At 39.6% G+C, this 15,337-nt stretch overlaps 1 protein-coding gene across 3 annotated transcripts in view; it reads left to right on the top strand.

Moving 5' to 3' along the window:
- Nucleotides 1–15,337, top strand: part of RASAL2 (RAS protein activator like 2) — a 244,127-nt gene that overhangs the window by 187,576 nt on the left and 41,214 nt on the right. For all 3 annotated transcript variants that reach the window (XM_036344077.1, XM_036344076.1, XM_036344075.1), the window contains exon 5: nt 11,797–11,906. In XM_036344077.1, the coding sequence (XP_036199970.1) occupies nt 11,797–11,906 (110 nt within the window). The remainder of the gene's footprint in view (nt 1–11,796; nt 11,907–15,337) is intronic.

The following is a 15,337-nucleotide window of genomic DNA, read 5'->3' as shown; positions in this document are numbered from 1 at the left end:
CTACAGGGTAGGTATACTAAGTGTGGTCTATCCATGCAATGGAGTATTATTCCATCATAAAAAGAGTGAAGTGCTAATATATGCTACAACATGGATGAATCTTGAAAACATGTTAAATGTTGTATGATTCAGTTTATATGAAATGTCCAGAATAGGCAAATCTATAGAGAAAGAAAATAGATTAATGGTTGCCAGAGGTTGAGAGGGCATATAACTGCTAATTAGGTACAGGATGTCTTTTGGGAGTGATGAAATGTTCTGAAATTAGACTGTTGTGATGGTTATACAACTTTTTGAATATGCAACAAACCCTAAATTGTATACTTTAAAAGGGGGAATTTGATGACATGTATAGTATATCTCAATAAAGCTGGGGGTTTTCTTTAAGTTTAGGGGGAAAAAGAGAAGATATCTGAATGTTTCTCAATATTGATTACAAATTGAAATGATAATATTGGGGTATTTTGGGTTAAATAAAATGTATTTGGGGAGGAAACAAGACAACAAAATAAATTTCATTATGTAGTGGCTGCTCATCTCCTACAAGTTTTTTTAGATGCTTATTACTAATACTAGAGGCCCAGTGCATGAAATTTGTGCGGGGGGGGGGGTTCCCCTCAGTCCAACCTGCACCCTCTCCAATCCGGGACCGCTGGCTCCTAACTGCTCACCTGCCTGCCTGCCTGATTGCCCCTAACTGACCCCCTTGCCAGCCTGATCACCCCTAACCACCTCTGTTTGCTGACCTGATCACCCCTAACTGCCCCCCCACACACACCGTGGGCCTGGTCGCCCCACACAGTCTGCTGTTCAGTCATTTGGTAGCCCCTCACTAACCCCCTGAAGGCCTGGTCGCCCCATGCAGCCTGCTGCTCAGCCGTTTGGTCATCCCTCACTAACTCCCCCTGCCGGCCTGCTCGCCCCATGCAGCCTGATGTAAAGTTGTTTGGTCATCCCTCACTAACCCCCCTGTCGTCTTGGTCGCCCCACTCAGCCTGTTCGGTCGTCCGTTCGGTTGTTTCGGATGTGACGGCCCTTGGCTCTTTATATATACAGATATGGCATGTTTGCATTTGTATTCACACTACCATAATTTTGCCTATTATAAGACATATAGTTATATACATTTTTACTCAAGCATATAAACATAAGAAACGTGACATTTGGTTTTAAAAGAAGAAAGCAAATTATGGCAGGCATATATATATGGAATATTTTTAATTTTTGCAAATTTTCCCACCTGAAGAGTTATTCATATCTTATATAATGTGCTTTATAATCTCTTTCATAAGTTCATGTCTATTAAATAAACTGCTTGATCTTTTTCATTTTGTGTATAGTCCATCTCTGCCTCTGCATTCTTAGAAGATGTTTTATATGTGAGCTAGTTTATGGGATAATGCTGAGATTTTCCCATTAGAAGGATCTTTCTATTACTCTGATGAGACAACATCACTCTTCACTGTGAAGAGTGAAATCAGTGATCACCACATCAGGAAACAGAAAGTGATGATATTTGGGAGAATCTTCTTCTAAACAGTCCTCTGTATTCCACTGATGCTTATTTCTGATGTCCCACAGTAATTTAAAATCAGTTCAATTCAAATTGTATTCACTTAAGTTTTTCCCAAAAACTCCTTCCCCCTGTATTTCTAACTTTGTAGTACTACAAATTTCTTCAGTCTTCAGAGATAAAAAGCTGAAAAGCCATAGTATTCCTTTCTTTTCCCCCCCAAATTCAGTCATCAGATCTTTGTCTTTAAATTCATCCATCCCGGACCGACTGCCACTCACAGACTTTGATTATCAGCCTTACTATTCTTCCCATGAACCAATTCCAGGCCAGCTTCATGAGCATGAGACCAGTACAGCGCACAGGGCCTGCTCTCAGAGAGCCCTGTGCATGAGGTTTAATGCTCTGCAATTGCCATCTCAAAATTCTTAATGATTCATCTTTAAGTTTGCGTTTTGTAACTGAAGTCCAATGGGACAATGAGCATGTGCAAGGCACAGTCCCACCTCCTGCTGCCTCTGTGGGATGGAATCTACACTGCCCACATCCCCACCCCTAGAGCCCCAGCCAGCCTTCCCTCTCTGCCTCACCTAGCCACGACTGACACTTTCTGATCCTGGCAGGATCCTGTGCACAAACGTGGGAAAAGTAGGGTTTGAGAAGCGCACTCTGTGTTGTCTCATCTCAGGAGAAGGGTTTGGCGGGCCCTCCTTGCCCCTGCCTGTCAGCATCACTAATGTCTGGCAGGCGACCCAAGGCCACAACTCAGTTGGGACAAGCCTCTTGCCCATCCGCAGTCCAGATATCTAGTGACTTGCAGTGACAGCGTGGAAAGAGAAAAGGCCTGGCTCAATTTCCCTGCCCCAGGCCAGGGCATGGCAGGTGGATTTGGTGGCTGGGGAGAGGCAACCTGGCAGCCAGTGGGCCACCCACATAGTGAGTCATGGGCTATGGGATCCAAGTAGGAAGGTCTGTACTTGCTCTGTGCCTGAGGGAGCCTGGCAATAAATAGCAAATTAAAAACACCATAGCAGATGGAGGGAAAAATAAAATTAGTGCTTTACTAGGAGCCAAGGGGCAAGGAAGGGATTAACTATTGAAAATTTTATGATTTGGGGGGTGATAGAAATTTTCTCTGTCTCAGTTGTGGTAGTATACATTTGTCAAAACCCATCAAGCTACTCAACTGAAAACAGTGAATTTTGCCTTTTGTATATTATACCTACATAAACCTAATGCTTTAAAAGAAATGATAAATTTAAAACATAATACATTAGAGTTAAAAGTCAAAGGTTTGAAAAAATGTAATAGGACGATAATCAAAAGGAATCTGATATTACAGTGCCCTATCAAATAAAAGTGAACCTCTAAGACATAGAGTATTTTTAGGGATAGAGATGGTATGCTAAATATCTTCCATTTGCCCCCCATAGCAAATCTTGACCTAGCAATAGGGTTTTTTTCTTTATTGATTAAGGTATTACATATGTGTCATTGCCCCCCACACCCCCACGCATGCCCTCACCCCCCTGGTGTCTGTGTCCATTGGTTAGGCTTATATGCATGCATACAAGTCCTTTGCTTGATCTCTCCCCCTTACCCCCACCCTCCCCTACCTTCCCTCTGAGGTTTGATGATCTGATTGATGCTTCTCTGTCCCTGGATCTGTTTTTGTTCATCAGTTTATGTTGTTCATTATATTCCACAAATGAGTGAGATCATGTGATGTTTATCTTTCTCTGACTGGCTTATTTCACTTAGCACAATGCTCTCCAGTTCTATCCATGTTGTTGCAAATGGTAAGAATTCCTTCTTTTTTACTGCAGCGTAGTATTCCATGTGTAGATGTACCACCGTTTTTAAATCCACTCATCTGCTGATGGCCACTTAGGCTGTTTCCAAATCTTACCTATGGTAAATTGTGCTGCTATGAACATAGGGGTGCCTATATCCTTTCTGATTGGTGTTTCTAGTTTCTTGGGATATATTCCTAGAAGTGGGATCACTGGGTCAACTGGGAGTCAACGTTTATTATTATAATATCTGTTATACTATCTAATAATAGACAAACATGGTAATTAACCATACCTCCAACACACTTCCCATTGGCTAATCAGGGCAATATGCAAATAAACTGCCAACCAAGATGGCGGCCGGCAGCCAAGCAGCTGAAGCAGACAGGAGGCTTGCTTGCTCCAGTGATGGAGGAAGCCAAGGTTTCCCGCCTGCCGCTGCCGGCCTCTGAGCTGCACTCTAAGAAACAATGTTGCAATTATAGAAGCTAAACAAACCCCAGAAACCTGCTTTCAGCAGCTGAGGTCTCAGAGCTGGAGCCGAGCCTCAGAGCTAAAGCCGGCTCTCAGTTCCAGTGACAGCCATAGAAGGTAAATAAATCCCAGAATAAAAAGAAAAAAAAAAGAAAAAAGGAGAGGTTGGGAGCTTCAGTCTCCCGCCAGCCTGAAAACGGCCCTCAGCCCCTCACCCAGACTGACCCGGCACCCCAGTGGGGACCCCCACCCTGAAGGGGGTGTGACCAGCTGCAAACAGCCATCATCCCCTCATCCAGGCTGGCCAGGCACCCTGATCCAGGACATCCTTCAGGACAAACCAGCCGGCCCCCACCTGTGCACCAGGTCTCTATCCTATATAGTAAAAGGGTAATATGCAAACTGACCCTAACAGCAGAAGGACTGGGAATGACTGGTCACTATGACACACACTGACCACCAGGGGGCAGGCGCTCAATGCAGGAGCTGCCCCCTGGTGGTCAGGGCGCTCTCACATGGGAGGAGCTCTGCTCAGCCACAAGCCAGGCTGATGGCTGCTAGTACAGCGGTAGTGGTGGGAGCCTCTCCCGCCTCCTCAGCAGTGCTAAGGGTGTCCGACTGCAGTTTGGGCCTGCTCCCCGCTGGCAAGTGGACATCCCCCGAGGGCTGCCGGGCTGCCAGAGGGATGTCTGATTGCCATCTTAGGCCCAATCCCCCGAGGAGCGGGCCTAAGCCAGCAGGTGGTCATCCCCTGAGGGGTCCCAGACTGCGAGAGGGCACAGGCCGGGCTGAGGGATGACCCCCACCCCCCGAGTGCACAAATTTTTATGCACTGGGCATCTAGTCTATTATAATATACACATATTTCTCTTTTATATTCTAATTTAACCTAAAAGAATCAAGATCTGATTAAAGGATGTTTACTATACTAATTTCTCTGTTTTTATATTTTTTAAAGTTTCATAATAAAAGTTTTATTTTGCTTAATAAAAGAGAAATTTTGGATGTTTATCACAAATACACACACAGAGATACTGAAGCATCAGCTCTGGTCTAGGGAAACAATTTTAATTTATGATAAAACCTTTTCTTTTGATGTTTTAAGTTGCAAAACAAAAAAAACAACGCCTATCCAAAACCTGAACACCTCCACTAGGGGAGAAATTACCCACATTGAAACTGCTTGTGAACTGCAATGCACCTTGTATCTGTTTGTTATTTTATTATTATTCTTACCTAGAGTTTCCCTTCCTGTCTTGGATTTCCAATACCTGGAAGATAAACTAAGTAAATAAAATATGATGATTGGAAAATGGAGTTTCCCAAGGGTAATTTTCAGTTACCCTTCCTTTTCCTTTTTTCTTATTAATTTTCTACAGTTAGATTTCAGTCAACATTTATTGAACATCTACAAGTTTCTAAGTTATATTAAGAGATCAAGGAAGGGAATAATTTATATATGACATAGCCCTTCTTCTGGGGTAATTACAGTCCTTAATATGAACTGCTAAAGTATGTAGAATACACAGAGATTAATTCATTAATTAAACTAAAACGTTAAAAGCAAGAATGAAAACAATTCTCACCTGGGTCCTTTCTAGTTGACACGGTGGCATTTCCTTAGTGTGAGTCATATACCATTTAAAGGAACTATTCAAATTACTTAATCACCTAAAATTGTACAATCCCTTGTGTGGTCTCTGAAATGAAAGCCTCAGACAGGATTGAAGCAGGGTTCTGCTGCATATCACTGTGTTTTTGTGGGAAAGGTGATGACATGTTTCTCTGCCTCCAGTTCACCATGCCTTAAGGGAACAGAAACGCTAGGACACTGGCAAGTCAGCGTCTCTTATGGCCACCACTGAGGCTTCGAAGAGCGGTTGCCTGGCAGCAGTTCTATTTCAGTTACCAATGATGCCCTGGTAGCCAAGTTTAGTCTTCGGGGGTTACTCCAGTTTGCAGGTGGTGAATAACTTTTGTCATTATCTTAACATTTACCAAGCTACCGAGAAAGGCAGCATTTGGCTTTTTCCTGGCAGTTGCTAATTTTAAGCCTTATTTTGACAGAAAATAGTGAGTACCAACTAATTAAAGTTGTATCAATTGCGATGACAACTTTGCTGTTTAAAATGATAAGCTGTACACTTTCTTTAAGAATTGTACTCTTTAAGAATCAGCATTTCAGAGGAGAATTAGATGAGGTAGAATTTCTTTCGAGGTTTATTAATATTATTTCAGATTAGGTTGGTGTCAGTGAGAAGAATGAGATCAGTTCATTTGTAGTCTTTTCCTTTGTTTCCATTTATGCTGTTGGGTTTCTAGAGTGTGCTTGTAGGAGCATCCTTTACTCTTCACATTAACATAATATATAAACATCATAACTTTAGGAAAAGAAAGAGAAGCATCTTCCTCTTGGCATCTATTTTTAAATTTTATATTTGGATTTTTTTCTCTCAGTGTCCATATAATCATTTGCATATGAAAAGAATATCATTAGGGTTTCAATTTAGTTTAATTATACAGATAGGAGTCCTAGGGGCACATTTTTCTAAGTTTGTTGTCACACTAGTGGGTTTTTTGTTTGTTCATAGTTTTTAACATACTGCATTTCTGCTTCTTTGTGGTATATAACTATATGGTAAGATATGTGTAGAAATTAATTATAGTATACATAGGGAAAATATATTATACTATAGTACCTAGAGCATTTGAAGAGGAATTAGAATGTGGCATCAGTTAAATAGTACTACATATTGGAAAGCACCTGGCCAGTTCTTGATACCCAGGAAAGCTTCAGAAAATTCATCCAGTCAACAAATGTTTATGGAACACTTACAGTGTATCAGGTATCACTGTAGGCACTGGCATACATCACTGAACAAAACAGCCAAAACTCCTGGCTACTGTGGAACTTCTAGTTTCCTTCCCTTCCTTTGTGGAAAAATTGTGATTTCACCCAGCCTATTCAGTAGTCTCACTCTAGATTCACATTCAGTTAATACTTACAAATACCCATTTTCCGTTACTTTTAAAGTACTTTTGTATTCAGTTATCTTATTCTTTGGAATGGTCCTAGGAAAAAGGATTTTTTTAAATCCTCATTTTATAAATAAGGAATCAGAAACTTAGAAATTGGAGCCAGTATTTGAAGCCGCACTTTCTGATTCAGAGTTCCCTGCTCTTCCTATTATGGCACTTGCAGCAAAAACAGCATGGTGGCTTTTATTCATTCCACTGTCTATTTTATTTCAGTTATGCAAACATTTGTAGAACTGAATGCCAGATCTCAGACCTGTTCTGGGAATGCAAAGACTGTTTAGTCCCTGCCCTGAGGAGTTCAGGGTTTAGTAGGGAAGACTGTTGGCACATAAGTAGGCATGCAGTATGCTAAGTGTAAGGCTAATGCTATTTATAGATACTTGGAAGTACAGAGGAGGGGCACCTAATCTAGAACAAGGTCAGGACGTGTCCAAAAAGACACACTGAAGGAACTCATCCCTGAGCTGAGTCTGAACGAGTAACTTGGCCAAGGACAAGGGAGGAAATATGAGCAACAGCAGAGATGCTTGGTGAATGTAGAGAAGTGTATAGGCTTTTAGAATTGCTGGAGTGTAAAGCATGAAGCAAGGAATGGCCAGGTATCAGGCTAGAGTGGTTAGTAGAAACCAGATGAAACCATATCCTACAGGCAGAACTTTACACTTGTATAGGTACCTTTAAATCAGTTATCCACCCCAGTCCAGTCAGCTATAGCCAGAGCAGAAGAATTGCAAAGCATAGCGACTTGTACTTAAGGAGTTGCTCAGAAGGGGACCATTGGGAAAATGGGCATGCCATACACTCTGAGGCTCCCAGAGTAGGTAATGTTGCTGGAAGGCTCAGTGCATAGTTGGTCCAGGACAGAAGACTGGCCTAGCTTGGAGATAGTGAATTTTTAGTGGCATCAGTATGTTTGCCTATGTGGTCTTCCTGAATGGCTTAGGCATGTGATCAGAATTTAAACATTGGTTCAGTTTTTTATTTTGGGTAGCTGATCATTAAGAGAATGGAGGTTGTTGGTTATTAAATAGCTTCAAATGATTGACCATGAAGTCCAGGTTGGATAGAAAACAGGGACAGGGAAAAATGGGATGATCAAGAGACTGGAGGTTTCTGTGAAGTTGAAGAGCAGATGTATTGGGAGAAATATATGGGTAGGAAGAAAGGTCAAAGGTGAAGATTACTGCTTAAGATGACTGAGGTAGAGATTCTCTGAATGATGATAAGATCTAGGTTATGGCTCTAGGAGTGGGTGGCTGGAGAGGAGGATAAGGATTTGTCAAGGAATTGTGAAGTGAGGATAGTAGATGGATCACTACCTGGTTATTTACTAGTATGGTGTTAGGAGTCAAGAGATGGAAATATTGCAAGCTAGAGGCTAATGTCCTTAATGAGTAAAGGAAATTGAAGGAGAGATTAATTCATGAGAACAGCAAAGAATAATAAAGGATACTAAATCAAGATGGTGTGAACCTCAAGAATATGCTTTATTTCAAACCAGAATTTTATGGAATAAAATTATCTTATGAAATAATAATTTGACTCCAAACATGTTTGGAAGCTGGAAGTTCCACAGTAGCCAGTTTGGAAGCTGTCATGGTTAGCTTGGAAAATCCCAGCACCTCAGCCTGGGTACCACCGAATATTGGACAAAGGAGAATGAAAAACTTCCATCATATAGCGCTCTAAGCTAAACTGTATTCTCAGGTGAAAACCATGTTTCAGTCATGTCAAGAAGATGAAAAAAAAAAAGAATTTTATATAGCAGATTCTACTACCTCTGTGAAATATCACGGCTATTTTAAAGTTTCCTTTATCTGTGTTCCACAAACAACCATAATTTCATGTATATAGTTACCAGATATTTGTTGAACACTAAGTAAGGTTTAGACACTGTGGCAGAAATTAGATAGATATATAGCCCTATACTTACCTTCAAAAGTTTAAAGGACAATGGAAGCAATAATTATACATTAATAGCTGGACAAACTGCCTTTCTTATCTTACTTTCCACTACTCCTAATCATACGCCAGCCAGACTGAATCTACTTAATGTATAACCTGTGTGTTCTTACCTCCATGCCATTTCTCATGCTGTATTCCTTGGTACCCCCAAACCTAAATTCAGTCTATCTTTCGAGTCTAGCATATTCCATTCTTCCATATAATTTCCACTTATTTCTCCAGATGATATAACCTCTTTTTCAACATTCTCAAAAGAATACAGCATGATAGTCTGTGAAAAAACATGAATGACAACTCCTCTGAGTCATACAGTAGCTCAGAGAATGAAGAAGTATTAGGACTACCTTAACCAATTTATTTTGTGTATATTCTTTTTATGAAGATACTATGTGATATGTGACAAAATCTGCCTAAGTACATTTTTTTAAATTTCCTTAACACAGAATAAAAGATCTCAGTGATGAAGCATTTTGTTATAGTTTAATTGGCAGCTTTCTTCTTAGCATACATAAAATAACGGTATGACAATAGGTGGTGTGCTAGATTCAAAGAAATAAGATAACTTTTATTTTGTTATTAAATATGCCAGGCATTAAGAATATGTATCTTCCTAATTGTGCCATATGTATTTATATTTAGTTTCTAGATCCTATATTATATGAACTCCTTGAGGGGAGAGTATGTGTTTGTTTTATCTTTGAATCTCTATAACACCTAGTACATTGCTTTACATAAAATAAATAGACATAAAATAGAAATAAAATTTAAATAGACATAAGTGTTTATTAAATAAATGGATTAAATGAAGTATTCTATAAGTGCCACAAAAGGGACAAGTTAGAGTTCTATATGAGTGAACATTTACTAGTATGTTCTCACTTAACTGCTTAACTGTGTTTGTTAGAAATGTATTTATATGTGGTGTTTGGTGTTTGGTCAAGCCCTGGGCTGGATCTCAACTTATGCCAGTGGTTTTTTTAAACAACCGTAAACAAATCCTAATAGATTTCTATAAACTTAGATCTGGTTTGCTGACTACAGTTCTGAGCAAATGTAGTGACTAGTCCTTGTTGAATCAGAGACAGTGTAAATAAACCTTTACCTTGGAAAACAAATAAAAGTGACTTTTCCTAATTACGCTATGATTGTACAGGAGACCAGACAAATGCCTGTCTCCAAGAAATATGGTCTTTAAATGACAGCCTTGTCAATCAATCTCTGTAAACCCATAATAAACAAAGCAAACAAACAAACAAAAATAGCCTAGGGGATAAAAACAGCCTAAGGAATTTGTCTATGTGGCATTTTCTAGAAATTTTTACCATTATTCTTTGGTATATAAGAACAATGAGAAATGGCATAAGCATTTTTTTTTTAGTCAGCAAAATGGTTCTACTTTTGATTTAAATAAATTTGTTTCCATTTTTTCTATTGGAAAGATTGCCTGTGTGTTTACAAAACACCTGACATAGAAGAATACTGTAGTAGTCCACTCTGCTGATTCATTAAATATTTCCAGTTCTCTTTTTAGATACATGGTAGGATTGCACATCCTTTCCCTATTAAAATTAGGTGTGGGCATGTGACCTTTTTTGTCCAGTGAAATGATACCATAAGTGACATGAAGTTTTAACAGCTGGTACATAATTTGTTGCATTTCCTTTATCCTGTTGCAGAAAGTATAGGAGCACATGGATGGAGCTTCTCTTAGCCAAAGTCTCTGTGTCAGAACAGTATAAAGTTGGGTCTCCAACTTCCTTAATTGATCTGCTTATAGACATGTAGCATGGTTTACTACCACTAAGATTGTGGAGTTATTAGATAAGCAAAACCTCGCTTATTACCCTGATTAATATAGCCTTCACCCCAAAATAGTGGATATGGTGGTAACTAAAAATATATATAAGGTTTGACAGGCTGATATTTCTTTTTCTTCCTTATGGAAATATATACTGGACATAGGTTCTATAAGAATAATAATCTCAAGGTGATTAGGATCATTTTCCATGTGTTGAAATACTTTGAATTATAACATTCTTTCAAGGCATTTTGATATATTCTATAAGGTGTCCTTTCATTTGCCCACAATAGAATTGTTTCTTGAAAACAGTGACCATTGTCATTCATTCCTGTGTTTATCCTTTTACTCAACAAAGTTTTTTAAAAATATGTTTTTAAAATCAAACCCGGGACCCCTTCAGTCTGCAGGCTGATGCTCTATCTACTGACCCAAATCTGTTAGAGCCAACAAACTTTTTATTGAAAGACCATTATTTACCAGGTGCTAAGACTAGGAAGATGTTCAAGAACTTTAGATAGTTTGGTGGAAAGTGGCAGGAGGCAAGCAGGGGCCAAAAACTATAAAGGATTTTGTTCTTCTGAAGTTTAGATGCTTCGGTGGTTTCATAAATGATACTTATTTCATTTTAAAATAGCTTCTCTACATTTGAAACTTAATTTTACAAATATATCCAACTTGATATAGACCAAGTTTTAACACTTTTGAGACCACCAACATATTAATCTGTACTGATAACTTAATTTTTTTTAATCCCTCAATGAACCAAGTAACTTCTCACCTCAGGGCCTTTGTATATGCTGTTTTCTTTCTGTTTTTCTTTAAATTAGTTCAGAAAATTACTGGATCCTATTTCTATTGAAATTGCTGACACCATCTTCTATATTTTTCTATATTATATTATGTTTTTTAAAATATGTTGTTAGAATTAGTTTTTCTACTATTGTTAATATAGAAACTATTAAAGAAATAAGAAATTAAGTGCTATCAAAAAGTTTAATTACCCCAATTATGATAGAAGAAAAAAATGTGATCTCATTATCAAGTGGTTTCAAGCAACTATTATTTACAAATTAAAAAATTAAATGTTGAGCTCTGTTTCTGGTCTTCATTATAAAAATATGAATATCATTTGCAAAGGTAGTGGAGAAGAATTTGGAGACAGTAGGGTTCCCTTCTGGTTCTCTCCCATCACCTCTGCCTTTTCATTGTAGGGGTTCTTCAGCAAGCGCCTGAAAGGCTCCATCAAGAGGACCAAAAGTCAATCAAAGCTTGACAGAAACACGAGCTTTCGGCTTCCATCCCTTCGTAATACAGATGACAGGTAGGAAGTTAACTTGCTTAAAACAGAAAAAGCAGTTTTATAGTGGGTTTTGTTTGATAAGGTATGTTGGTCATCTGTAACTTTGCATCAATGACAATTGGAAATATCCAATACAAAACTTACTTTTTTGTCTTGCTCATGTTAAAGCAAGGTCCAAAATGTTGGCTCAAATACCTAGCCAGTTTAAGAATCTTATAATATTAGAGAATGTATGGATACATAGTGCTGTTTTATAGAATCAAGTTCTACTGGTCAGAGATAGGCCTTTTTTTTATAGAATGACTATAAGGGATGATGATGATGATAGCTAACATTTTTATGGGCACTGTACCAAATGCTTTATATACATTATCTTGTTTAATCTTTATAATAATCCTATATGATATGAAGTTAACCTCTTATCTAGTCTAATAAAAGAGAAACATGCAAATTAACCATACCTTCACTATGCCCCAAGCCACACCCATGAGCCCATCAGAGCAACTGTATGCAAATTAACCCAACCAAGATGGCAGCCATGGAACTGGAGCAATCAGGAGGCTTGGTTGCCCCAGTGATGGAGGAAGCCAAGCTTTCCACTTGCTCTGGCTGGCTATGGCCACCGCTAAAGGCAACAAAGTTTCAATCATAAAAGATAAATAAATCCCAGATACCTGCTTCCAGCCAGCCTCACTGGGAGCTTCGGTGGCTGGGGCCTGTGGCCAGCCTGCAAACAGCCAACAGCCCCTCACCCAGACTGGCCAAGCACCCCAGCAGGACCCTCCACCCTGAAGGGGGTGTGGCCAGCCTGCAAACAGCCATCAGCTCCTCACCCAGGCTGGCCACACCCTCAAGGGGTGAGGGTCCCTGCTGGGGGGCTTGACCAGCCTGCAAACAGCCCTCAGCCCCTCACCCAGGCTGGCCAGGCACCCCAGCAGGGACCCCCACCCTGAAGGGGGTGTGGCCAACCTGAAAACGGCCCTCAGCCCCTCACCCAGGCTGGCCAGGCACCCCAGCGGGACCCCCACTCTGATCCGGGACACCCTTCAGGGCAAACCAGCCAGCCCCCACCCATGCACCAGGCATATAATAAAAGGGAATATGCAAATTGACCCTAACAGCAGAACGACTGGGAATGACTGGTCACTATGACACACACTGACCACCAGGGGGCAGGCGCTCAATGCAGGAGCTGCCCCCTGGTGGTCAGTGCGCTCCACAGTGGGAGCTCTGCTCAGCCACAAGCCAGGCTGCCAGCTGCCAGCACAGCAGTGATGGCGGGAGCCTCTCCCACCTCCTCAGCAGCGCTAAGGATGTCCGACTGCAGCTTAGGCCTGGTCCCCCCTGACAAGTAGACATCCCCCGAGGGCTCCTGGGCTGCCAGAGGGATGTCTGACTGCCAGCTTAGGCCCAATCCCCCCAGGGAGAGGGCCTAAACCAGCAGGTGGACATCCCTCGAGGGGTCCCAAACTGCGAGAGGGTACAGGCCGGGCTGAGGGACCCCCCCGAGTGCACAAATTTTTGTGCACCGGGCCTCTAGTAATCCTATAAGTGGCAAAAATGGTATTTGAACTTTGGCAGTTTGGCTCCAGGGTCCCACTCTTCACTGCTATGTTTTCTAAGCATATGGAATAGGTCTTATTGCTTTTCAGTGGCATCTGGAAGACATCTATGAAAAGGAGGCCTGGATTTGAATAACTAGGGCTACCAGCTTGCGTAAACCCCAAATGCACAGCTCACTAATGATAACAACCTTCCAAAATCTTTGAATGTGTGCTAGGATGGATACATTTTTAATACTTCATATTGCATCATTAATAAATAAAATCTAGGAAATAGCACTTATTGTATCTTGACACATCATCACCATCATCAGTATTTATTGAATACTGACTATGTGCCAAGCCTTTTTAATGTAGTTTCTCATGTAATACAACCCTAAGTACTACTATTACTATCCTCATTTTACAGATGAGGAACTAAGGCAAAAGAGATTGAGAGACTTGCCCAAAGTCACATTTGAACTCATATCTGCCTTTCATATTTGATACTCTTATTTATACTTGGGTTTCTTTTGTTTCATTAAGTCCATTGTTTTCAGTTATCTGCAAAACAAACTTCAAAAATATGGATTATAATCTCTGTAATAGCAGATTGTAGACTTGCCAGAAAGAATTACTCTCATTTTGTAGAGGAAGAAATGTGTCTTCCATACTGAGTTGATAAGAACTACTGCTTTATCTACTCTCCTTATCCCTGAAATACATTAGAGGTGTTCTGTGAAATTTGCAAGTCTATTCAATTTGCAGTGTAATTGTATTGTTCATTATCTCTGTTATACCTCTCTGTATTAAGGTTATCTTTAAAAAACTGATCTTTTCTCCTCATATCTTTTCCTTCAATTCCTATTATTCTGCAGCTTTTATCATTATAAGAATTTAAATCATTTTATAAATATTTTAATAAAAGGGAATGGTAATTTTTTTCAGAATATTGGTTTTTTAAGAACAAGGAGGTTGTGCAGCAACTAAAACACTCCCAATTCAATAGCCAGCTTTGCAGCATCCTGTGTAAATGAGGGAGACAAAGAGAGAGTTCTTACACGAGTTGTACTTTATTTTTTAAACTTGCACTAAATATCACTTTCTTATTTTCAAACAGAATGCTCTCTTCTATTCCATTTTGCTTTAGGTAACCTACAGGAATTCTTGAATTGGATTACCAAAAGATTATATTCTCTTGAGTTTCTTACATCACTGCTTTATAGTTGGTGCATAAGAAAAAGGACATATGTCACCCCAACCACTTGTACATCAGGGTTTATAGAAACATTATTAAAAGCCAAAAAGTAATGATGACCCAAATGTCCATCAACTGATGAAAGAATTAAAAACCATTATATTCATACAGTGCAATATGATACGGCCATAAAAAGGAATGAAGTACTGATACATGGTACAACATGGGTAAACTTTGAAAACTGTATGCTAAGTGAATGAAGCCAGTCACAAAAGACCATATAATGATTCCAATTATATGAAATGTCCAGAATAGGCAGATCTTTAAAATATTTAGAGACAGTAGATTAATGGTTGCCAGAGGCTGGAGATATGTGGGGGCAGAGGGTGATAAATGAGGAATGACTGCTAATGGACATGAGGTTTATTTTTGGAGTGATGAAAATGTTTTAAGTGTAGATTGTGGTGATAATTCCACAACTCTGAGTATACTGAAATACACTTTGAATCGGTAGTTTTATGGTATGTGAATTATATCTCAATAAAGATGTTAAATTATTTTTTTAAAAAGCTGGCCAGGAAGTACTTTACAATGAGCCTCATTAGTCTATAAGCTCCACTCCAGCAAACAAAGCTTCCATTGAGCTTTTTAGTGCATTACTCTTAAATAAAAACAGATAGCCAAGATTCTCCAGATATTTGAGGAAAGTCTCC

Source organism: Myotis myotis, unplaced genomic scaffold (genome assembly GCF_014108235.1).
Source record: "Myotis myotis isolate mMyoMyo1 unplaced genomic scaffold, mMyoMyo1.p scaffold_m19_p_18, whole genome shotgun sequence".
NCBI lineage: Eukaryota > Metazoa > Chordata > Mammalia > Chiroptera > Vespertilionidae > Myotis > Myotis myotis.
Note: the sequence above shows the minus strand (reverse complement) of the source record. Positions and strands in the feature narration are given on the sequence as shown.